The 26,580-nt window shown below is 36.8% G+C and overlaps 1 protein-coding gene across 2 annotated transcripts; it reads right to left on the bottom strand.

Annotated features, from left to right (window-relative positions):
* Nucleotides 1-101: 101 nt before the first annotated feature.
* On the bottom strand, nt 102-26,289 carry MS4A13 (membrane spanning 4-domains A13). 2 transcript variants are annotated; one of them, XM_037060433.1, is made up of 8 exons: nt 26,019-26,289; nt 23,638-23,750; nt 21,201-21,341; nt 15,380-15,436; nt 14,303-14,422; nt 7,818-7,913; nt 548-620; nt 102-319 (listed from the first exon to the last, which is right to left on the bottom strand). In XM_037060433.1, exons 2-7 carry the CDS (start codon nt 23,683-23,685, stop codon nt 561-563), a joined length of 522 nt encoding a protein of 173 aa, XP_036916328.1. In that variant the 5' UTR covers nt 23,686-23,750; nt 26,019-26,289; the 3' UTR covers nt 102-319; nt 548-560. The 2 variants fall into 2 exon arrangements, with proteins under 2 accessions (XP_036916328.1, XP_036916327.1); XM_037060432.1 differs by having other exon boundaries at nt 102-620.
* Between the last annotated feature and the right edge of the window lie 291 nt (nt 26,290-26,580).

The raw sequence follows: 26,580 nt of genomic DNA, 5'->3' as shown, positions 1-26,580 counted from the left end.
CCATTGCAGGTGGTGGGGGAGCCATATGCTGGCAGAAAGAAACGTTCATGAGAAGTCAAACGAGAACAATGAAGGGACTATGAATTGGATGCCTTTTTTGATTCGTACTTTATTCAGGTAGAAGCTAGATTAGGTAGAAGAACTAAGAGTGAAATGTACTCTTTATTCATAGGGCATAAGTTATTTAAAGTTTTCCTGAGAATAATACAGTAACATGCTCTCAAGTCTTCACAGTCTGCACTCCAGAGAAAATCATAGATCTTGTTTGTGGCATCTTAGGAAAACTCCATTAGAGAGAGCTGAAAGCTCTTCAGAGTACCTAGAAAAAAATTATTTGTTGTAAGAATATCAGACTTAAATAGGAAAAAGCTTTCCACTTAGGGCCTACAAAAATATGTGCAAAGAAATTTCTTGAATACTGAGAAGAAAAAAATCCAACTTGTTTTATGTTTTCTTTTGCACAAAATCTGTAGGTTTTGAAGCAACGTTGTTATACAGAAATATCATTAGGGTTCACATCAGGTCTGGGCACCAGGAAAAATCTCACATTTCCAAGGTTTTTAAAAACTGCTCTCAGCTTCCACTGTAACAGTTGAAAGACCATCTTCATTACTACGACCCTGAAAAAAATTAACCTCTTTTAAATCATGTTTCTTAAAATCATACATGTAATAAATACTTTTAAAAATACAAGCAATCCTAATGTTTATAGAATAAAATGTTAAAGTTCCATTTGTCCTCATTCTGTCCAATCTCTACCACAACCACTCTTTTAATTCCTATTGGGCTACTTGTAACTTTTGCTTTACTTCTAGACTTTCATAGTAAAAAATATTCATGGTCTTCCTTAACAAGAACAGCTGCCAGCATCCCAGAAGTCACCTTGTCATGGTGTTTCCCAATTACTACTTATTCCTTCCCTTCAAAAGTAAGTCATTGTGACTCTTAGGTAATTAAGCTTTTGCTTTCTTTTTAGTTTTACCAGGGAGCTTGTATTTTCCCCTAAAAATTGTAGTTTTAGTTTTGCCTGGTTTCAAATTTCATGTGAATAGAATCATAAAGTATGCTTTTGTGTTTGACTTCTTGCACTCAACATTATATATATGAGATTCATTCATGTTGGTAAATATAGGTGTTGTTCATTGTAATTACTGTGTAGAATTTTATTAGAACAATATATCTCAATATATTCACTGTACATCCATTTGCATTGTTTATACTTTGGAGCTACTATAAAGTACATATATAAATTTCCTAGAAGAATATTTGGTAGTATGTACATATGTGTGCACATTTCTATTGGATGTATACTAAGGACTAAAGTTACTGGTAGGGTATGCACACCTTAACTTTTAGTAATTAATGCCCAAAATTTATATAATTTATTTTCCAACTGGGAATGTGTGAGATATTTCTTTTACCCAGTCATTACCATCACTTAAAAAATTACATTGTGAAATTTAGTCATTCTGCTAAGTACTTAATATTTTATTGTAGTTTTATTTTAATATTATTATTGAAATATTTGATTTGTGTCTAAAGCTTTTGTTTTTCTATATGTTTCATGTACTTTATGTTCTCCCTTTACCTGTTTTTTAAAAAATAAATACTTTGTGTATCATTTTAAATTTGATATTTACTATGATTTTTTTGAGTTTTCTTAGTTTTCATTGGTCTAGGGATTATAATATACATCTTAATTTGTCATAATCTGCTTCAGATGAATGCTAACTTAATCCCAGTAAAATATAGAAACTTTGTCCTCATGTAGGTCTCATGTAGGTCTCATTTCTTCCCCCTTCTTTTGTGTTATTACTGTCATGCATATATTACATACCTATGCCATACATATAATATATTGTGACAGTTATTGCTTTTGTAATCTTAAATCTTTTAAAATTTCATAGAAAAAAATAGAGAAATACTATATCTATAGAATAGGGGTTGGCAAACTATGGATCTGGACCAAATTTGGGCCACCACCTGTGTGGTAAAGTTTTATTGAAACAAAGGGATACCCATTCATTTATGTATGGTCTATGGCTGCTTTCATGCTACAAGGTACAGTCGTGTAGAGTTGTGATAGATGGAATTAAGATTGATAATAACATGACTTTAAAATAAGGAGATTAAGATTACCTGGGTGGGCCCAGTGCGATTTATGCCATAGTCATTTAAATCAGTTAAGGAAACACCAAAAATATACTTATACTGTTTTTAGAGCAATCTACATAATTACCTTTACTGATGCTCTTTATTTCTTTATGTGTACTTGTGTTCCATTTGGTGTTGCTTTCTCTCAGTTTAAAGAACTTCCTTTGGTGTTTCTTATAAAGCAGTTAGTCACACAGTCTCTGTCTTTTTTCATCATGTATATCTTTATTTCATCTTCACTTTTGAAGAATAGTTTTATTTTTATTTATTTTTTAAAGATTTTATTTATTTATCTTTAGAGGGGAAGGGAAGGAGAGAGGGAGAGAAATATCAATGTATGGTTGCCTCTCATGTGTCCACTGCCGGGAACCGGGAACTGGGAACTGGCCTGCAACCCAGGCATGTGCCCTGACTGGGAATCGTACAGCGATCGTGTGGTTTGCAGCCCCACGCTCAATCCACTGAGCTACACCAGCCAGGGCTGAAGAATAGTTTTAAAAGAGAATTCATGCTGACTATTTTTTCCTCCAGTACTTTAATACACTAATCCACTACCTTCAGGACACCATTGTTTCTGATGAAGAATCAGCTGCTAATCTTATTGTGGTTACATTGTATATGAAGAACCATTTTTCTCTTGTTTTAAAGATTTTCTCTCAATTTTTTAAATCAGTTTGGCTCTGAAGTGTCTAGGAATGAATCTCTTTGTGTTTATTCTAATTGGAGACTATTGAGCTTCCTAATGTATAGAATAATATTTTCTATTAAATTTGGGAAAATTTTGGCCATTTTAGTTCAAGTTTTTTCTGTTCTCTCATTTTTGGGGATCTCATTATTCACATGTAGGTGTAATTAGATGGTGTCCCAATGATCTCTGAGACTTTGTTAGTTTTTCTTGTCCTTTTCTCCCCCTGTTCTTCAGTCTAGAGAATTTATATTGCTCTGTCATGTTTGCTGATTTTGTCTTCTGTCAACTCAAATTGGTTCTTAAGCTCCTCTAATAATTTTTTTCATTTCAGCAATTCTATTTTTAAACTCCAGGATTTCCATTTCTTTCTTTTTAATAATTTATAATCTCCTTTACTTCTATTTTATTTTAAAAATTAAACAGATTCATTGAGATGTAATTAATATACAAATAACTGTACATAGTTAATGTGTACAATTTGATAAATTCAGACATATACAAACACTATGATACCATCACCACAATCAACATAATAAACATTGATAATCTTATTTGATGAGCTATTATCATCCATTCTTTAGACATATTTTCCTTTAGTCTTTTAAGTCTTTCTTTGTGAAATTCAACATTTGTTTTCCTCTCCCCTCAAAAGATGGCTTTTTTCCAAGTGTATGGTTCATTATTTCTCATTCTTTGCATGCTATATTTTGTTGTTGTTTAAGAATGGATACATCATTGTATCCTGTATCCAGGATACAGTATAGTATTATAACAACGTTGGGTTCTGACCACTTCTTCTTCCCCCAGGAGAGTTGTTACTGCCACCTTTTGTGACTCCCCTACATTGATATTGTGGAGTCCAGATCTCTTGCAGTGGGATCCACCCTTTGTCAGTGAATAAGTGTAGCTTAAGGAATATATTCAAAGTTTAAACTATTTGTAAATCTGCCCCAGCTTTTATTCTGTGTTTGCAAGGCCTCTTATTCAGCCAAGTATAATTAGTTTACTAAGACCCTCTCCAGCCTCCTCAGTGCAGGCATAGATAGCTCTTGACACATCTATAATCTTCCAGACCACAGGAATAAGTAGGATATCACCAAGGTCCACTCTGGCTCTCTTGTTCTCAGAGTCTCTTTTTAAGTTTCTAACCAGTTACCAGTCAACTTCTTGTCCTAACAAGTATTGTGATTTCAATTAGGCTAGATGTTATATTGGTTTTTCAAAATTGTTTGCTACTGAGATCTCTACTGTTATAATGACACTTCTGGTCATGGAAATTTCTGTGCTTTCCTATAAATAAAATCAGCCATCTGCAGTAGTGAGACTGCTGGTCTCCACAGTCTAACTCACCCAGGTAAACTTCTGCAAAATGGAACCTGGTCGGGGGTGGGAAGCAGTTGAGAAAAATCAAAGTAGCACCAAGCTAAAATGTCACAGACACCCACTATTCTTACTGAGGTTCAGTAAATTTTCTTAAATACTTCTCATTTGTTGTATTCTTTGATAAGTGTCCAGAACAGTTAAAAACTGTTTATTGACAATTATCTCCAGTTTTATCATTTCTTTTTCAGGACATTCGCCAGATCCTCACTCGGGGATTCTGGAAGTCCCACACATTTTTTATTCTTGGAAAACTGTTTTTCCGTGTAGCCTCACAGTTACTTCTGCACTTCAATTAGCCTCTGCTTAGAATGCTTTCCCCTTACCACCCTGTGTAAAATAATCTGTGCTTTATCTCTTTACTCTGTTTTATTTCATTTCATAAAATTATTGTACATGTGTTTATTGTCTTTCTCCCCATTGGAATGCAAACTCCCTGAGGATAGGAATGCTGTCTTATTAATCACTGCATCCTTAGTGTCTATTACAATGTCTAATGTATAGTAAGCTCTCTATAAATATTTGTGAAAGAATGAATATATATATATATATATATATAGTCTTTTTAAGCTGTGAGAAACTAAATCATTTGCATAAACTTTTCTGGTACTGTGAATTATTACAGCAATTTGGGATATTATTAAACTTGCAATTACAGTTGACACTTAAACAATACAGGTTTGAACTGAAGATTCTGTTCAATAAACATATTGGAAAACTTTTTAGAGATTTGTGACAATTTGAAAAAACAGATGAACTGTGTAGAGTAGAAACATTGAAAAAAATAAGAAAAGTTAGGTATGTCATGAATGCATAAAATATATGTAAACAGCAGTCCATTTTATCACTTACTACCATAAACTATACACAAGTTATTATAATACATTTCAATGCACCATAGCTTATGCATAAAACACTGACTATACACAGAACCATTCACAGTTGAGAGAAATGTAAACAAACAGATGCCATATTAAACCCTAACTGCATAAAATTAACTGTAGTTCTTACTGCACTATTGTAATAATTTTGTAGCCATCTGGTGTCATTGTGGTGAGCTCAAGTGTTGCAAGTACCTGCTTAAATGTCATGTGATGCTAATCAACTCCACATGACTTTTTCTCTTCAGTATACTGAGTATTGCAGTAAAAAGTGATCTCACAGTTGTTACATATTTTTCATCGTGTTACGTATGATATTGTAAACTATGAATAACACCATGGGACCCAATATTAATGATGCTGGAAGTGGTCCCAAGAAGCAGAGAAAGGTCATGACATTCCAAGAAAAAGTTGAATTGCTTGGTATCTAGCACACATCCATGGATTGAGGTCTGCAGCTGTGCCTGACCACCATTTCGAGATAAAGAAAACCAAATGTAAAAACAAAAGGAAATTTGTGACACTGCCACTACAGCTATGACAGCAGACACAAAAGCCTTGCATTTTTTTTGTGAAATATCTTTTTCTCTTGCATTGAAAATGCAGCTTTTGTGTGGGTGCAGGATTATCTTAAGAACTACTTACCTATAGACTCTAATGTGATTCAAGAAAAAACAAAGTCATCACATGACAACTTAAAGCAAAAGAAAGTGAAGGAGCTAGAGCTGGAGAATTTAATGCCAGCAAAGGAGAGTTTGATAATTTTAGAAAGAGGGGGGCTTAAAAAAAAACATGGAGATAACAGGAGAAGCAGCATCTGCTAACCAAGGGGGAGACGAATTCTAAGAAGCCATTAAGAAAATTGTGAAGAGAAAGCATATCTGACTGAACAGGTTTTTAATGAAGATGAAAATGTCCTATGCTGTCAAAAAAAAAAAAAAAGAAAGGCCACAGAGGATATTATTAGCAAAGAAGAGAAAAGAGCACCAGGATCTAAGGCAGAAAAAGACAGACTAACCACTGTTTGGTGCAAATACAGTAGAATTTATGATCAGGACCACTCTTATCTATAAAGCTGCTCCTTCCCTAAGTCTTGGGAAAGATAAATGCCAGCTGTCGGTCTTTCAAGAAAGGAGGACTGGACAACAAAAATTCTTTTTCTGGATTGGCTCCATTGCTTATTTTCCCTGCAGTCAGGAAGTACCTAAGCAGCAAGCAACTGCCTTTTAAAGTTCTTTTGATATTGGACAATGCACCCGGCCACCAGGAACCCCATGAGTTCAACACTGAAAGTGTTGAAGTGGACTACTTGCCCCCAAACACAGCATCTCTGATTCAGCCTCTACATTAGAGGATCAAAAGGACCTTTAAGGGTCATCATTATACATGGTATAATGTATACCAAGAATTTTCAATGGTATGGAATAGAACCCTGACAGAGAGAGCATCAGGAAAGCCTAGAGAATGATTACAACAGTGTCATTACAGAATTATATTGCTGTAGAGTATGCCTCTTTCTCTCTCACAATTGGAGAAACTGCATATCAGCCTGTCATCCCACATAAATGATTTCTTTAAAATTGTAACAATGTTTCTGATACTGTATTATTAATTTGACTATAATACTGTATGTAACAAAGGTTTTATAATGATTTAATCATTAGAGTATAGGCTGATACTATGAGGCAATCATATCCATTACACTAGCAATCATATTGCTGTTTTTCATTATCAATGCATAAACCCTTAAACCTATGAAATATGAATTTTTTCACATATTTTCATTTTTGATGTCTAGTGTTAGTAATATGCATAACCTGTAAGACAATATTGATGCTCACAGACAATTCATCCTGTAAATAGATGGCATAAACTTATAGTATTTATAAACAAAGTACTATAAATGTATTTTTCTTCCTTGTAATTTTCTTAGTAATAATTTTTCTAGCTTACTTTATTGTAATAATGTAGTAAACAATACATATAACATACAAAATATGGGTTAATTAACTGTTTATGTATCAATAAGGTTTCTGGTCAATAATAGGCTATTAGTAGTTAAATTTTGGAGGAGTGAAAAGTTATATGCAGGTTTTCAATTGCTAAGCTCACTTAACTCCTGTGTTGTTCAAGGGTCAACTGTACACTTAAACAAATCAAATACCTACAGAAATACTAGTCTTACATGCAAAGACATATGTATTGAGATGTTTACTGCATCATTCTTTATAATTCAAAAAATTGGGAAAAAAGTGAAATATTCAGCATAAAGGAATGTTAAAATGAAATCTAAGGAAAAGTATAATGCTATTAAAAGGCATTGTTTAGATATGCTTTATAATAAAAAGATTTTTATGGCAGTTGAAGAAAATGCATGTGACCAAATAATGAGTTTGATCACACAATTAGTAACAAAGAAAACTCTGAGTGTGCCTGTCTGTCTGTGTCTTTTTATGTAGATTTGTCTGTGTGAGTATGAAAAAATTACATTAAGAAGACAATAACTTTTTACTCGAAGTTTTTACTCTTTTATTTGTTTCAAGTAGTCTTTTTGTAATCTTATAAACAATAAGGTGAAAAAATAAAAAAGGAAATATCACATATTCCATTTTAGCAATTCTAAACATATTGTATCAGTGCACTTCATCTCCTCATAGAATGTGCTTACTAAAATCAATATTTCTTAATATGCTAGAGAGTAAATAAACACTTACCAAATCAACACAGCCAAAGATGCAGTATGTGAATGCAATAGTTGATTCCAAGGAATAGGAGAACAGCAAAATCCGAGAAACTTCCCTCCCAAGTTTCTGACATCAGAAAACATGAAGAAATTTGCATTATTATTTTAGTAAGAACAAGTATGTTCAGGGAAGGAGCTTCTAGTATGAGAAGAAAATAGGAAGAATAAATAAGCCTCTTTTACTATTTGCTTTCCCGAGGCGTTTCTACTCCTTTGTCTTCTGCTCTACTTTTTCTAGCTTTTATTCCCCTGATTCATTATCCCTGTAGTGAACTCACAATCCAAACTCTTCAGTCAAGAAGATCTGACTTACTGTAACTTCCAACCAAGATGGAAGTGAAGGTAGATATGTTTTGCTTCTTTGCACAACCAAAAGAAGGACAACAACTAATCTAAAAACAAACAAACAAAACAACCAGAACTGCCATAAAATCAAACTGTATGGAAGTCTGACAACCAAGAAGTTAAAGAAGAAACATTGATCTAGACTGGTAGGAGGGGTGGAGTCTAGAAACCAGGGAAGAGAGGATGTGCAGCAAGGCAGTGGACCAGCCAGGCAAGGTGGAGGCTGGTGGATCAGGCACCTGGGAGAAACAACTGGGGAGCAAGACAGACCATGCAACCAGGGTTCCAGGGCGGGCAACTAAAAGCCCGAAACCTCTGATTGTAAAAACATGGGGGTTGTCACAATGAGATACCACTTAATAACAGTCAGAATGGCTACCATGAACAAAGAAACAAACAACAAGTGTTGGAGAGGTTGTGGGGAAAAGGGGACCCTAGTTCACTGTTGGTGGGATTGCAGACTGGTACAACCACTATGGAAAGCAGTATGGAATTTTCTAAGAACACTAAAAATGGACGTGCCTTTTGACCCAGCAATTCCACTGCTAAGAGTATATCCTAAGAACCCTGAAACACCAATCCAAAAGAACCTATGCACCCCAATGTTCATAGCAGCACAATTTACAATACTCAAGAGTTGGAAGCAACCTAGGTGCCCGTCAGTAAATGAATGGATCAAAAAACTATGGTACATATACACAATGGAATTTTATGCTGCAGAAAGAAAGAAGGAGCTCCTACCATTTGCAACAACATGGATGGAACTGGAAAGCATTATGCTGAGTGAAATAAGCCAGGTGTTGAAGAACAAATGTCATATGATCTCACCTTTAACAGGAATCTAAACAACAAAACAAACAAGCAAGCAAAATGTAACCAAAGACACTGAAATACAGAACGTGCTGAAAGGGTCCAGAGTGGAGAGGGAAGAGAATCACAGGGGAAAAGGGGAAGGACTCACATGAACAAGTATAAAGGGCACATGGACAATAACTAAGGTGGGGGGCAGAGATGGAAGGGAGGTGGGGAGCACTGGGGGGAGCAGGGCTGGGAATACAAAAAAGAAAACTGTACTTGAACAAGAGTTAAATAAAAAATTTAAAAAACATGGGGCTTGTGTCAGTGGTAGAAACTCCCAGCCTCACAGGAGAGTCTGCTGGAGAGATCCACTAAGTCCTAGAACATACACAAGCCCACCCACCCTGAAATTAGCACCAGAAGGGCCCGATTAGCTTGTGGGTAGTGGGGGATGTGACTGAAAGCTGGCTGAAAGCCTAGCAAGTTGCATTGTTTCCTCTCAGATCTGTCCCCCACATACAGTACAAAAACCAAGCAAACTCAGTTGTCCTGCCCTGACAAATTCCTAAGGCCCCACCCCTTAAAACATAACAGGTGCACCAAGACAAAGGAATATGGCCTAAATGACAGATCAAAACTCCAGAAAAAGAAATAAGCAATGAGGAGATAACCTATCAGGTGCACAGTTCAAAATACTGGTAACCAGGATTCTCACAAAAATGATTGAATACAGATACAAAATTGAGGAGGAAGTGAAGGCTATGCAAAGTGAAACAAAGGAAAATATACAGGGAACCAACGGTGAAGGAAAGGAAACTGGGACTCAAATCAACAATTTGGAATGCTAAGAAATAAACATTCAACCAGAACAGAATGAAGAAACAATAATTTTTTAAAAATGAGGAGAGGTTTAGGAATCTCTGGGACAACTTTAAATGTTCCAACATCTGAATCATAGGGGTGCCAGAAGAAGAGGAAGAGCAACAAATTGAAAGTTTATTTGAAAAAAATAACAAAAGAGAACTTCCACAATCTGGTAAAGGAAATAGACTCCAGGAAGTCCAGGAAGCTCAGAGAGTCCCAAAGAAGTTGGACCCAAGGAAGCACACACCAACGCACATCATAATTACACTAACCTAGATTAAAGATAAGGAGAGAATCTTCAAAGCAGCTAAAGAAAAGGCGACAGTTACCTACAAAGGAGTGCCCATAAGACTAACACTTGATTTCTCCAAAGAAACCTTGCAGGCAGGAAGGGGCTGGAAAGAAGTATTTGAAGTCATAAAAGGCAAGGACGTACATCCAAGATTACTCAATCCAGAATATGGGAGGGCAGATAAAGTACTTCCAAGATAGAATAAAGTTAAGGGAGTTCATCGTCACCAAGCCTTCATTATATGACATGTGAAAGGGACTTACCTAAGACAAAGATCAAAGCTATAATCAGTAAAATGACAACAAACTCACAACTATCAATAACTGAGCCTAAAATACAAAACAAACTAAGCAAACAACTAGAACAGGAACAGAACCACAGAAATGAAGATCACATGGAGGGTTATCAGCGGGGAGTGGAAGGGGACAGAATTGGGGGAAAAGTAGAGGGAATAAGAAGCATAACTGGTAGGTACAAAATAGACAGGGGAAGGGGTTAAGAATAGTATAAAACATGGAGAAGCCAAAGAACTATATGTATGACCCATGGACATGAACTAAGTGGGGAGAATTCTGGTAGGAGCAGGATGCAGGCTGGAGGCAGATAAAGGGGAGAAAAAATGGGGCAACTGTAAAAGTATAATCAATAAAATATACTTAAAAATAAAAAAAAAGATTTGACTTTCCTGTCTCCAATGATAAGATGGCTACCAAGAGATTTTATCAAGCAATCCTCAGGTATTAAAACAGTTATTATTAATTACAAACTTTCTCAAATTTACATGTGTGGTAATAATAAAAAATCACATAGAAATTTGTGTAATATCATATGGAAGAATGAGTAAATTAAGAATTCAAAGAATGATGCTTTACTGGGAAGTACAGGGTGATGGTGATTGCTGGGTTAAATAAAGTAGACCCCTTTGGTTGCCATCTGAAAAGAAAGATACTTTCAACTCTTGATCCATTCAGGATTTGGTCCTGAATAAGGGACCAAATCTGTGCAGGCTTTCTGAACTCATTCAGTTATTACTTGGAATGCCATCCTTCCTCATGAAATATTCTACTAATTCTGAAAATAAGTGTCGTTTTTGTACTGGCTATGGAAAGATGAGAATGATATTCAGACCTAAAAAGAATAATATCATAATTATCTTTTCTTTGGTTCCTTCTTTTGTCCTTTTTTGTTGGGTTTATTTAATGCATTTTGTATGAAATAAAGTATGAGGTGGTAGGAATTAGATGGTAAGAATGAAATGACAAAATATTCCTGTTTTCTCAAGGTTTATAATCAAGTAGAAAAGACAGAAAGATAATACTAGGCAACATATGGTAAAGCTAAATATACCAAAATGGATGAAGACTTGCTCAATAATAATAGGGGACAGGAGATCCACCCTAAATCATTCATATCTAGGAGGGCTCATAAAAAGGTAGGACCTTTGAAATAAGAGTAGAACTGAGAAAAGGGAAGTGGGGAAGCAGCACTCTAGGCATCTTTAATTTACTTGTTTCTTTCTAACCTTTCTTATTCCAGAAAGAACTCAATAGCATAAATTACAAGTGTGACAAAATAATTAAGAAATGGAGACATAAAAAAGGACGAACAATATTGCTAAAATATATATCACATAATCTATGGTTTGATAATGTTAGCAAAAAACTGAATGCAAGAAAGAGTATGACATGTTGAGAAAACAATAAAATGTTTAACTCAAGTTACAGTGTTCACTCATGTACGATACGGCAAGAGAAAGACTATAGAGGGTTTGAGATGGCAAGGTGAAGAATTCTGATTTAATTTTCTTGGCAGAAACATGATCATAACACTTTTTTGCTGAAAAGCACTTGTGACTTCTTAGTGGGCAAGATTATAAAAAGTCATTTTTCCCATATTTCTTAATTTATATGTTAGTGTTATTCTCAAACCCTCTCCCTGAAAGTAGCAAGACGTCTGCCAAATAAGGTCAAGAACAACAGAGAGAGTGACTGAGTTCTGGACACATAATTTAAGCTTCTGAATGCAATTTAAGTCAGTAAGTGCCCCTTTTTTTTTACTTCAGTCACTTTGGGTTGTCACAAGAAAAAGGGTTCTAATTAATAAAAATTTAAGTAGGAAAAAAACAATAGTTGGTAATTGGGAAGACAGTGAAGAGAGAAGCGTGAATGGTTACAGAAAAGTTTGAGCCTAGGAGATTGAAACAAGGGAGTTTTGCAGCACAGTATGTTCGAGGTAAATATTTTCCATTTTTATCTGTTGTATTTGAGATGATGATGCGAGAAGCATATCTAAGTAGAAAAGTCAAGCTGGCCATTAGAACAAGAAGACTGGAGTTTGGGAGACAGACAAAGCAGTTAACTAATAGATTGTGCTATTTTCTCCATTTACACATAAAGAAACTAAGGAACAAGGAAGTTAAGAAACTTGTCCAAGGGGGTCACACACAGTGAGTACTGAAGATGGTATTTGAATAAAGACAGTCTGGCTCTGGATTTATACTATTTACCATTTTGCTCTATGAGGAGTATATTCTGAGGCATACACTTTGGGGGTTGCCAGAACCTACCTATGAACACTGGTAATTTGATGAGTTTGTGGATTTAGTCAAGCCACGTGTTCATGTTAGAAAGACTGGCATACAGGAAATCCTATACAATAGTTTTGTAAATGTAGGTAGATAATTCTACAATATCTCTAAAACAAGAGATGTAAGCCTAACATACAAGTTCATTTTGTGTAACAAATCACAGCAAATAAAGCTGAAACATGCGTTTGGTGGGTTGTGAAACTGATCATTAACACTGAGTTTGGGTCAGGTAAATATAGTTTGCAATGCTTTGTGATAATATTTGCAAAAGGTAGGCCTTAACAATTATGTTATGTTATCTTTTTAAAAAATATTTTATTTATGTATTTTTAGGGAGAGGGCAAGGGAAGGAGAGAGGGAGAGAAATATCAATGTGTGGTTGCTTCTCATGCGCTCCCTACTGGGGTCCCGACCTGGCTCACAAACTAGGCAAGTGCCCTGACTGGGAATTGAACAAACAACCCTTTGGTTCGCAGGCCAGCAGTCAATACACTAAGCCACACCAAGCAGGGATTACGCCATATTATCTTAAACTGATGACTACAAGTTTATGAATAAGAGTGGTAAGCTACAATAACCTGACATTACTCTATACTTGATTCCCTTCCTTATCTTTGGCCCAAAAATTAGAACTGAAGATTCGTATATCAAATTTCCAGGGCCAGTGGAGAATTTTCTTATAATTTATAGGAGAAATCTGACTCATGCTTAATTAAATCAATATACCATTAATTACACACAATCTGTTTTGGAATTATTGTACCTTCTCTCATCTCCACGGTTGGGTTCCTTCCACTGATGATCCTACAGAGGGGGTTCCTGGAGGGAGCGGGAAGTTTATCCCTCACCTATGGTGACTTCTACTCATTAGAAATATGTTTGAATTAAAACTTTCAAACAGTCCTTTGTTTCGCTCTGTTGCTCAGTAACAAAGAGGAGCTCCACTCCAATCTGTTATGATCTTACATGGAAGATTCTACAAGCACTACAGCACTAATAATCTGTGATTCTAAACCTGGAGCCAACACAATTGGAAAAAAAACTATTATGATATCAGTAAAAATACTGACATTTATGTGGTACTTAAGGGCTTAAAGCAAAACTCACATGAGATACAAAAATAGGCTGCTCAGGAAATGTTATACATTAAACCTGAAGTTACGAGGCATCTATAATCCCAGCTATGTGCATTAATAGGAGAGTTCTTTTGTCAGTTATGGGAATGGTTTTAAGGTCTAGCATCACACTTTTCTTTCTTTAAAAGGATCATCAGTGAAACCATGCCTAATGCAGATACACTTACCACCAAAGCCTTCAAATTATTTACTCGCTCTATTTTAATTGGATATATCAATAATTCAAATATTCTAGTAATATTTACAAAGAATTATGATATAATCATTTTTTAGGTAGAATTTTCTATTTTTTAGTTAGAGCTTACTATTAAAACAAAGAATTTTGTGAGGACCAATAAAATCCTTATTTTACCTCCTAAGTCTTCAAAACCATTCCTTCAAAATGAAAGGAATCATTTTGAAATTGAGATGTTCCTACAGAATTGGTCACTTACCGCTTGTCCATAGTTCCTATATGACACAGAATCAAACCTAGACAACTCTAATATAGTCAACGCTACTCCAATGACTGTAACAATTATGCAGAAGATGTGCAAGATCAAAGCACATGCAACCTGAAAAGAAGATATAGGTTAAATTTATTACAATCAGAATAAGCACTTCGGTTAGGCAGTGTGCTAAAAAAAATCACGTTGTTAAAACCAGTCTAGTTTCTGAAACTTTACAAATGTTGGTACGCTTGCCATTAGAATAAATTATTTTTCTGATTTGTATAAAACACAGTTAATTTGGAGAAAACACAAAAATATCATCACATCATTAAGCATAAATCTTTCATTTGGGCTAAAAATTTTACAATCTTCTGAGTCAGTTGGAAGAAAGCCTTATAAGATGTCTAACAAAAGGAGTTCACTGCAAACAGAAAAATAGAAGAAAAAGATGGAAAAGGACTACTTGTAGAAATAAGCCAAACAAGAATCAATGATTTTTAACGCTAAGTTTTAAATCTATAGAAAAAATCCCTTAATATCTCTGGATATCTTTACAGTTATGCGTAGTTTTTCTATCTGTACAATTATGAGATAAGACGAATTCATTTCTAAGGTACTGTTTAACTCTAAAATTTTCCCTTCCCAATAGCTTTCTGCCTATATCAAAGATGGATCTTATTCTGAACATATCCTTTATTTTATTACAAGGTGCAATCCTGTTTGCAAACTGTGTAGTTAGGAAAATGGAGTTTTATGGCAGTATTATGTTTGTATATAAAAACATTAGGTCCTATTACATTTTTGAATAGTACAGTTTATACACTCTTAAGAGAAGGTAGAATACCAAACCAAAAAAAAGCTATATATAAATTTAGAAACCTTTACATATCATAGATCCTAAATAATATAGCATGTTTGTGTACATTAAGGTATGTGCATTTGGATTTTCACTTAATTTCTTCATTTATTTTGCAGGTAGGGTAGATTCCTGCATTGTTTAGATACTCACAGTCTTTTCATTAAAACTTATTTAGCTTTGTGACAAATGATTTCTAGGACACCCTAAACATTTCAACTTACCTGGTGCGGAGTTGGATTCCTTGCTATTTTAATTAAGAAGATTCCTGAAATGATAAACTGGATATAAAAACATATATTTATAAATATTCATTAATAATGCTCATCAACTTAAAATGTATTTTTAACAACTCCCTCTTCTAACTCAATTATTTTTATAATACCAAGAGTGGCAAAATATAAAAAAAAATTAGTTGAAGGTGTCAGGACACATAGTAATGAATTTGAAAGCAATAGTAGGGTCACTAATAACAGAAATATATAGGGGACAGTGTGCAGAATTCAGGTTGTGGTATATGGCAAAGATGACTTAGGTGGTCCTGAATAAGGGATCAAATCTGTGCAGGCTTTCTGCACTCATTCAGTTATGACTTGGAATGCTGTCTTTCCTTGTGAAATGATGCCACTGATTATAAGTACTGTATAATCATACTCAGATGTGGAAAAAAGTGGCCCATGAGTATACTCAGAACTGTGTTTGCATAGAATATATCTCTTAACTGAAACTATGCCACTATGAAGGTAATATCTGCTATTTGTATTTTTGTCTTTGTTTTCAAAAAGAGTTTCATTACTTCACAACAGGGTACTTTGTCTGTTTCCTGGAAGTATAAACTGATGCCACATTTTTTGAAGATGGGCTGAACAAATATTGTTTTTGTTCTATCTGTTGTGTTTTCATTTGTAGGAAAAGAGTATTCATGCTATACACCATACAAAAACAAAAGGCCAAATCTGAATCTTATGAACTCCTCAAGGATAACTTAAATCTACACACTCAGCACTTCATTCTGTAACAAAAGTTGAGATTTCCAAGGACATACATAGTGAAGGTTAAGGGCTAATTCAGAATAAAAAGTAAAAATATCTTTTTAATTTTAAACTGAAGTGCTCTCTAACTTAAACTACCAAACCATGTACTTTACAAAACACCCAAAGTTTATGACCTATGTAAGAAGTTTTGGATTGGATTAAATTTCTTATAATTTTTAGGTAATTTCTTCTAGGAGCTAAATATGCTATTTGGGGGGGAGTAATTTTTTATATTTTTAAAATATATTTTATCAATTATTTCATTACAGTTGTCCCATTTCCACCCCCTTTATTCCCCTCCACCCTGCACACCCTCTCCCACCCACATTCCCCGCCTTTAGTTTATGTCCATGGGCCATATACATAAGTTGTTTGACTTCTACATTTCCTATACTATTCTTAACCTCCACCTGTCTATTTTCTACCTACATATGCTACTTATTGTCTGTACTGTTTTCCCCTCTCTCCTCCTCCCACTCCCCCACTGATAACCCTTCATGTGATCTCCATTTCTGTGATTCTGATCCTGTTCTAGTTGTTTGCTTAGTTTGTTTTTGTTTTAGATGTGGTTGTTAATAACTGTGAGTTTGCTGTCATTTTACTGTTCATAGTTTTTATCTTCTTTTTCTTAGATAAGTCCCTTTAACATTTCATATAATAAGGGCTTGGTGATGATGAACTCCTTTAACATGACCTTATCTGGGAAGCACTTTATCTGCCCTTCCATTCTAAATGAAAGCTTTGCTGGATAGAGTAATCTTGGATGTAGGTCCTTGCCTTTTATGACTTGGAATACTTCTTTCCAGCCCCTTCTGGCCTGTAAGGTTTCTTTTGGGAAATCAGCTGACAGTCTTATGGACACTCCTTTGTAAGTAACTATCTCCTATCTCTTGATGCTTCTAGGATTCTCTTCTTCATTTTAATCTTGGCTAATGTAATTATGATGCGCCTTGGTGTGTTCCTCCTTGGGTCCAACTTCTTTGGGACTCTCTGAGCTTCCTGGATTTCCTAGAAGTCTATTTCTTCTGCCAGACTGGGGAAGTTCTCCTTTATTATTTGTTCAAATAAGTTTTCAATTTGTTGCTTTTCCTCTTCTCCCACTGGTACCCTTATGATTTGGATGTTGGAACATTTAAAGATGTCCTGGAGGTTCCTAAGCCTCTCCTCACTTTTTTGATTTGTTTCTTCACTCCGTTCTGGTTGAATGTTTCTTTCTTCTTTCTGGTCCACACTGTTGATTTGATTCCCAGTTTTTTCCCATCACTGTTCGTTCCCGTATATTTTCCTTTATTTCACTTAGTGTAGCCTTTATTCTTTTCATCTAATTTTTGACCATATTCAACCAATTCTGTGAACATCCTGATAACCAGTATTTTGAACTGTGCATATGATAGGTCGGCTATCTCTTCATTGTGTAGTTGTGTTTTTTCTGGTGCTTTGATCTGTTGTTTTGGGCTATTTTTTTGTCTTGGTGTGCCTATTGTGTAGTAAAGGGCAAAGCCTTAGGTGTTCACCAGGGTGGAACAACCCACATTGCTGCATTGTGACACTGTATGTGGAGGAGGGGTCCAAGAGAGAACAATGCCACTTGCTCAGCTCTCTGCCAGTTTTCAGTTACTTGCCCCACTACCTATAATCAAATTGGGCCCTTCTGGTGTTGATTCCTGGGTGGTTGGGCTTGTGTATGTTCTAGGACCCTGTTGGTTGGAGAGACCAACCAACATGTTGGTCTCTCCAGTGAACTCCCCTGTGAGGCTGGGGGTTTTTCCTGCTGCTGCCTCAACCCCCACAGGTGTTTTCAATCAGAGGTTTGAGACTTTATTTCCCTGCACTGAAACTGGGTCCTGCGGTCTATCTTGCTCTCCAGTTGTTCCTCCTGGTTTATCTATACCCAGTCCGCAATCCGCCACCTCTCTGGGTTTGCCAGCTGCCGCCTTGCCCTTCCTGGTCCTCCAGCCACTGCTTTGCTGAGAGTCCTCTCTGCTCGGCTGCCCGGCTCTGACCCACCTACCAGTCTGGATGAATGTCTCTTCTTTTTCTCCTTGGTTGTCAGACTTCTACACAGTTCAATTTTCTGTCAGTTCTGGTTGTTTTTGTTTTTAAATTTGTTGTTGTCCTTCTTTTGGTTGTGTGAGGAGGTGCAGTGAGTCTACCTACGCCTCCATCTTGGCCAGAAGTCCTAAATATGCTATTTTGATAATATAAATGATTAAATGCTGAGGGACATGAACCATTTATTCAGCTTTTGTTGGCAAATTCACTATTTTTCTCCCATTGTTTTCCAATGCAGTACTTCGACACTTGCGAGCCAATGTGGAAAGGCAGAGTATCTCCTAGAGGCCACTGCTTTGAATAAAGCCCTGTCAGGTAGCGCCCATTTCATCTCCAACAACCCTTCCAGGGTTGTCCAACCCAAGGCCCATGAGCCCCATGTGGCCCAGATGGCTATGAATATGGCCCAACACACAATTGTAAATTTACTTAAAACCTTGTTTTTGCTCATCAATTTTCATTAGTGTTTGTATATTTAATATGCTGCCCAAGACAATTCTTCCTCTTCCAGTGTGGCCCAGAGGTGCCAAAAGGTTGTGCACCCCTGAGGCAAGGCTTAGACCATTGGTTGTAAGAACAGGATAAGTTGTCTCCCTGCTCCTTGCTGCTATTTCCAACCATTCTCTTTCCTCTAGCTTTGAATCAAATGTCATCAGATTCTATCACCCACTGTCTCTCCTGGTGAAAGTAATGTGTTGACTCCTTGGTTGCTCTCCTCTTTCTAGGTAATTTGAATCTCATCTTTAACTCTCTTTCTAACGTCTCTTAATCTTTGTTATTTTTAGTATGTATGTATATATATATATATATATATACACATATTAATACACACACACACACATATATATATATATACACATTCCTTCATATATATACATTCCTACATATATATACATTCCTTCTAATACCCTGGGCTTGTGGTTCTTTAAATTTATGTCCTTTGATCCTTTAACTCTATCCTATTTCAATCACTCACTCTCATATTTATTCTCTTGTTCTTGTTTCTACCAGTAACTGTAACATCTTTCAAATCTCAGTTTCAAATATCCCACTCTGACCACCAACTTCTATCATTCTAGCTCATGCCCCCATCTAGATTTATAATCTGAGACCTTCACCCCAGTTACAGTCTCTCCATCACTCTCTTAAATTCCATGGTCAAACTCTATAAACATTCACTTATTTATATACACTCTCAACTCCTTTGCATCTTTCTTGTTTAGTCACAGCTGCATGCTTAGACCAAAATCCTGATTAAGTGCAGTTCTTCTTACTGCACACCTGTACCCATGCAGCCAATCACGGCCTGAGAAAGACATACAACCTTCTTGACCCATCTCACTATAAGCTCAGTTGAGCCCTTACTGCTGTATGGAAGTCGAACCAATTTTTCATAATACACTCTCTCACTTTTCTTACATGACTATTTCATGTCCCTTCCTCTCTCCTCAAACAACCAATCTACTCTGCCACTCACACTCGTAGCTCATGGTCTTGATTTCTCATTTACCAAGATAAATGAGAAAAATATCTTGATTTCTCATTTCTTCCATTTACCATTGGAAGAAAAGTTCCACGCAACTTCCAAACTTCCCATCTACCTACTTATCAAAATGTTTCTCCTCTCTCTGTGTTCTACTGCCTTGACACTATTTACATTAAAGATGGATAATTCTTTGTTGTGGGAGCTGTCCTATGCATTCGAGAATGTTTATTGACATTCATGCTCTCTGCTTACTAGATGCACACCCCCAACTGTGAACACCAAAATTGTCTCCAGGCACTACCAAATGTCCTCTGAGTGGCAAAATCACCTCTAGTTGAGAACCACTGCTAGAGATGAGCTGTCCATGCTCTTAGCTATTTGTGTATTAAAATTCATCATCTCTTGCCTACACAAGTACATAATTTTAATGATCCCTCCCACTATTTATTTTATTTCATCAATTTTCTCTTCTGATTCAGTTTCCTCAATAAAAGACATGATACTTCCAATTTACTGAAACAAGTAAGCAAACCCTCTCTTGACCCAAAACTTTCCCCAGCTACCACCTCATTTTGCTATACCACATTAACCAAAGTCATTCAAGGAGTTGTCTGTGTTTAATGTCAATAATTCCTTTCTCCCACTAGGTCTTAAACCAACTTCAGGCAGGCTTGTGCCCCACTATTCCCCTGATACTGCTTACCAAGTTTACTATAGGCCTTTGTATTGCTAAATCCAATGCTCAACCCTTGTCTTATTTGATAAAATAACAGAATTTATCCCTGGCTGGTATAGTTCAGTGGACTGAATGTGGGCCTTTGAGCCAAAAGGTTGCAGTTCAATTCCCAGTCTAGGGAATATTCCTGGTTTGTGGCCCAGGTCCCCAGGAGGGAGTGCACAAGACACAACCACACATTGATTCTTCTTTCCCTCTCTAAAAATAGATAAATAAAATATTTTTGAAAACCAACAAGATTTAATAGGTTATCTTTCCTTATTTCTTTGTTTACTTGGTTTCCAGGATGCCAAGCTCTCCAGATTTTTCTACTATATTACAGCTATGTAAAAACCACAGAGGAAGAAGAGTTCAGGTAATGGCAAATGTAGACACCGCATGATTATAGTCTCATCGTGTGGGGAAGCTTATATAACAACCCTAACATGAAAGTTGACCATGCTAATGGATATCGTGATTGAGATGCTTTGCTTCCCACATATCTAAGGACAATTTAACCTGTGGTTGTCATTGTGTATTCACTCCTGTGTCCACATCTCTTGTACCATCACACGCAAATTAATGGTGCTCAAGAAAATATCTGTTGAAAAATGGAAATTGATTTTGAATGAATTACCAACCTAGAGTTTTGTTAAATAATTCTTCTGAAAACTCTTTAGAAACTGCTCCCTATCTTCCATTAGAGGCATGCATAATATTTATTGAATGATTAAGTCATATAAATGCATTCTACTCACAATAATTCCCCATAAAGGACATCCTGTTTTGTAAGTTAGAGGTTCATAGGTCCCAAAGACTCCTTTAATCTGTCCCATATACATAATCAATAGGAAATACCACATGAAAACATGAAAGATGCCAATCAAAATCTGGATAGCCTGTGAGAAAAGAGTGAGTGCTATTAGTACTGAAATCATGTGATTTATAATACAATTCCAACAACTGTTAATTATGAGAAACATTCGACACTTTTATAAAAGATAAAAGTAAAATAGTAATATACTTAACCATGTATTTCTTGGATTGGTTCACCCAAGAAGAAGGTCTTCACCAAGAAGTACTGAGTGAGGCTTACCAAATGGAAATCACCATACCTGGAACACCTAATCATTGTTCCTTAATAATTCTGGCCAATTCTTCCAAAAGAAAGTTGACAATCTGACTCCATCACTGGCTACTCTCCTTTTCTACCCAGTAATGGCATGAGAGGAGAATACTGAGGGTACTTGAGAGGAAATGTGGTTACTAATCTATTTGGATGCAGGCAGCCACACATCCAACATTTTCTTGTTCGTTATGAACAAGAAAATCAATGGATCAATGAATCACTTTTTGAATCTTATAAAGTTTTATATCTTTTTTCCTTCAATAAATCCTTGGTGTGGGTCTTTTTCACAAGCATGCTGGGATGAGGTACACAGAGATACAAAGAGTACCCAAACTAGACTTGCTTGCACAAGGTCTTCCTATTGAATGGGGATGGGTTAGGGTTAAGGGAGAATTATTACTCAACTTTCATGTGTAAGAATATAATTACAATCTCAGTAAATATGTCTTACATAAAAAATATTTCTGACTGTATATATAAGCTGATATTTCATATTCTGAATCACATTTAAATTACCCTTTAAAATTTTCAGAGAGTAGATAATTTTCATTTTCATATAAATTGTAATAAAAAGCTATTTAATGTTTTAAGTTTAATAGTTCCAGTTCTGTATAAAGCAAGTCATTAATGAAACACATAAATGCAATTGGCTGATATTAAAAATATATTTTAGAGAAGTGGGGTTTTTTGGTATAGGAAGACCCCTGTTGTTAGGTAATAATGTGATGCATTTTTATAGATTTGGAATTTAAGATTTCCTCTACACCCAATATGCAAGAACAGCATTATTTTTAGAGGTCCTTTGGATCTGATCGGGGGAAAAAATCCTCTACTAGATCACAAAATTCTCCAGGGCCTGGACTTCAGCTGTCTCACTGTTGTCCTCAGCCTCTGCTGTGGTACCCAACACACAGCAGGCACTGGGGAAATACCTCCTGTGGAAGCACCCCAGTGTCAAGAACATAAATTCCACAGGACTTTCCAACTGTTAAAAAAAGTGACTGGGTTTGAAAAATAGTGTCTCTCTTTATATGATTGGTAATTGTTCTATACAAAACCATGAAATATCCATTTGGCCAAAGCTTAAGAACTCTACAAGAAAGCACAGCTGCTAGTGTGTGAAGGACAAGATGGGTTTTCTCTTTTAAAAGTGGTTCTTAATCTAATGGCAATGAATGGGTTCCAGGAAGACATAGCCCTCCCCTGGGGGGAAAAATGAGTGCAAAGGGTTATGCTATATACATGAGTCTGAGAAGAAGATTCAGAGCTTTCTTTCTACATCTAGGGGGTCCGTGACTCCAAAGAGGTTAAGAACCCCTGCTGAGCGGTTACGTGGAAGACTTAGGTAGCCAGCTTCAAAGGAAAAGTTTACACCAGTGAAAAACTGTTTTCCCTTTATATGTGAAAGAGCATGGTGTCCACAATTCCCTGGTGTTTTTGCAAGAGAGTTAGATAAACTCTCTGTGTATAGCTTAAGAGACAGATTCATAATCATCCTACTGCATAGACATCAATACAGTACTTAAAAGGGATCAGCAATAGATCTCTTTTACAGTTAAAAAAACACACTGGGTTTTAAATGCCTACTTTGTTTTTTTTTTAAGATTTTATTTATTTATTTATCTTTAGAGGGGAAGGAGAGAGGGAGAGAAACATCAATGTATGGTTGCCTTTTGTGCATCCCCTGCTGGTAGTTAGCCTGCAAGGAACCAGCCTGCAACCCAGGCATGTGCCCTGACTGGGAATCAAACTGCGATCGTCTGATTCGAAGGCCCGAGCTCAATCCACTGAGCTACGCCAGCCAGGGCTTTAAATGCCTACTTTGGATTTTGTCTATTTCCCTGTGTGTGTGAGTTTGGTCAGTTTGCTTGTATCTGATAGATACTAGTTTACAAAGGGCCAAGATCACTCAACATTTGTAAAAAACAATCAACACTTTAAAAAAAAAAAACAAGTTTTGTCCTATTGGCTTAACCAAACCTGACCCTTTCCAGATCCAAGAATGTTCCTTGGTAAATTGAACTAGTGCGTGACCTCAAATTTAGTCAAAGTGAAGTGGTACTTACCCCTAATACAAGTGCATCCGCTGTAGAAAGAGTTGAACACAGAGCCATACTACTCGCATTTCCTCTAGATGATTTCGTCTCTAATCTTTGGTGATATCTTTATTAGCAAACTTCTACGAGACAATACAAAACACATATACACGTTTTGCTCAAAAGAAAATAATTAAGTTTGATTCTTTATTATTTCACAGCTACCTCCCCAAACTCTCTTCTTCTCATGCCTTCATTTTTAGTAGCACCAACTTGCATTTACCTGTTCTGAATAAGAGTCTCAACTGAAAAGCCTGTGACTAAAAAATATTGGTATATTACAAATGTTTTCTGAGTAGTGAGCAGCATGTCTGGGTGATAAGGTAGAAAGGAAACCTAGGGAACAGTGTTGCAAAATTCCTGGTAAAGCTTTTAACAATTCATTTGCCATTCATAATCAATTCATTGCAATTTTTAATGCTATGTTTGCATTTTCAAAATCAAGTTCTTGTACTTAAGTTTATCATGGGCTTGTGATTTGTTTCCCTGACACATACCTGCTACCTTTCTAGATGGGAGACCGTTTTCTTCCATCACTCCACCCTCTAAAGACTTCTACTGTTTTTTTCCCCCCGTACAGTCCTATATTTCTCTCTGGTATTTAGATTATCTTCTTATTTCCTTTAAGATAAAAACCTGGATCAAAATTGTATCCCCTTAAGGGGTTTTATCCTCTTGTGGGTCAGAAATTAAACTGCTCTACATCTCCTAACATGTCATATTTAGGTCAGTAATATCAGTGATGCCCTTTAGCCAGGTGATCACCTGATAGATGATCCTAAAACTTTCTCTTTTCAGAAAGCAGGGAGTATGGACTAGAGGCCCTTTAATTCCCTGCACCCTTAAAATCCCATGACTTGATTATTTTGATGAGCCTTCGTTTCTAAAACTGATTTTCTGAATGTCTCTTAGTTCTATACAGTATAGAGACAGAAAAAAAAAAACCTAGGTAAATATATCAGAGCTACTGACAGAGAATAGGAAAAACAGTACATTAATAATTGAAGTATGAATAGTAAGCTTTCTATATTCAAACGCTACCTCTGAGAAATACCAAAAGAAAGGGTCTAGGCCTATAGGCAACCGAGATTAATCACTCTGTCATGCTTAAATAAAAAGAGATAGAATTACAGAATTTATAGACAGTGATGAGGAAAAGCCATATCTCAATTGCAATAGCTATTTCACTTTTCAAATAAAAGAACAATAATAAATATAAGAAGTCCTTTTGTGTGTGTATAAAAATTCTTTTCACATTCATAGTTGACAGTGAAAGCAGCGAGAGTGACTTAGGGAGCAGAATATTTAGCATTACTATCATCTTTATGAGGCTCCCACCAAAACCGCCCAAAACGAGGTGTTCAAGGTATGTGTGTGTGTTGAAAGTCCTTAGCTTAACTGATGAAAGGAAGAAAGTAAGAAATGCTACAGTATGTTCCTGGAATAAATGATGGTTAGATTTTTTTTTTTAAAAAAAGGGGGTATTCTAGCCCTAGCTGCTGTAGCTCAGTGGATTGAGCGCGGGCCTGCGAACCAGTCGAACACGGTTCGATTCCCAGTCAGGGCACATGCCTGGGTTGCAGGCCAGTTCCCAGCAGGGGCCAGTTCCCAGCAGGGGATGCACTAGAAGCAACCATACATTGTTTCTCTTCCTCTCTCCTTCCCTTCCCCTCTAAAGATAAATAAATAAAGTATTAAAAAGAAAAAGAATAATCTTTAAAAAAAGACATTCTACATGCAGATACTACACAACCCCGTTAACTATCTGATTTTTGTTAAACAAATAAATAAAATGAGTCATTTATTCTTTGTTATTTTCTGTTGATTCCATCAGGACAAGCCCAGAGCCCTTGCTGCCAATTCCCTAAACTTGCTTTACAAATTCTGGAATAATCCCGGAGAGCGCATGTCTAGAAACCACTTCTCCACGCATCTTTGGTAGCCACGCAACCAACTCCTCACTGACCGGAAATTCTTCAGTGGGGCATACTGAGCCCTTCATTAACTGCCCCCCGCCCACTTTCTCAGCCTCAACCCCGCCACTCCGTCGGCTTCAGCCCTAACAGCTCCCACAGTGACGCTCTTTGGGAGGCCTGCTCTCCAGTTCCCCTAATGTGCTGGACGTGCAAGCCTCCGATCACCGTGCAATCTCACGGTTGATTCTCAGCACTGGCCCCCAAACCAGTGTCAGCTCCCAGAATTCGAGGAATTCATTTCGGATGTTCAGGGACAGCAGTCCCAGGCTGCGACCCAGAGACTCAGACTGGGTGAGCCCAGACTCTGTGTGGGGGAATCCTGTCGCCATGCCTCTTATGGCTTCAGAAAACATATAAGCCAACTGATATCGTTACCCCTCATTTCACTTGTTGAAGGTCCCCAGGATCGATCAAGTCTCACACTCTCAGGTCCAGGCCCAGGCTTAGGGGCCTCTCTGCGCAGGCCTGGCTCCAGAGGCAGATCTCAGCTCGCGGGACTCTCAGCACCCGGTCCCCAGATCCTGCCCCGAGGTCATTACTTAGGTAACAAGGAGCCCAGGACCCAGCTGGCCCTCAGGCCCCTCCCTTAGGCCTCCCGGGCCTCCAACGGTGGTCCTTGTGTGCCTGCGTGCACACTCCGGGTGGGTAGGACTGGAGAGCTTGTGCGCAGACTCACTAGAGCCCGGTCACGTGGTCTGACCCACGCCAACTACCGCTGAGCGTATCTGTAGATGGGGTTTCTTCAAAGCTCCACGCTTGTTACTGGCCTTTCTGGTACATTTCTTATATGTACATCTCCTACGACGTGACCCTGATGAAAAGTTGGTCCTTCACCTTTTCTGTCGTCAACTGCTGGCCACAACGGCACTTCAGAAGGTGTAAATAATGAAAAGGCAAGTAGCTGAGTCAGTCTCACTTTTTTCAAAACAGGTAGCCA

This window comes from Sturnira hondurensis, unplaced genomic scaffold (assembly GCF_014824575.4).
Source record: "Sturnira hondurensis isolate 20B ecotype Veracruz unplaced genomic scaffold, ASM1482457v3 Scaffold0011880, whole genome shotgun sequence".
NCBI classification, from domain to species: Eukaryota; Metazoa; Chordata; class Mammalia; order Chiroptera; family Phyllostomidae; genus Sturnira; species Sturnira hondurensis.
Note: the sequence above shows the minus strand (reverse complement) of the source record. Positions and strands in the feature narration are given on the sequence as shown.

Coding starts and splice junctions, on each gene's coding strand:
- MS4A13 (XM_037060432.1), bottom strand. CDS start 23,685: ATGGCTCTGTGTTCAACTCTTTCTACAGCGGATGCACTTGTATTAGGG. Junction 15,437..21,200: donor GTCCTTTATGGGGAATTATT/GTGAGTAGAATG, acceptor TTTTATATCCAG/TTTATCATTTCAGGAATCTT. Junction 14,423..15,379: donor GGAATCCAACTCCGCACCAG/GTAAGTTGAAAT, acceptor TCTTCTTTTCAG/GTTGCATGTGCTTTGATCTT.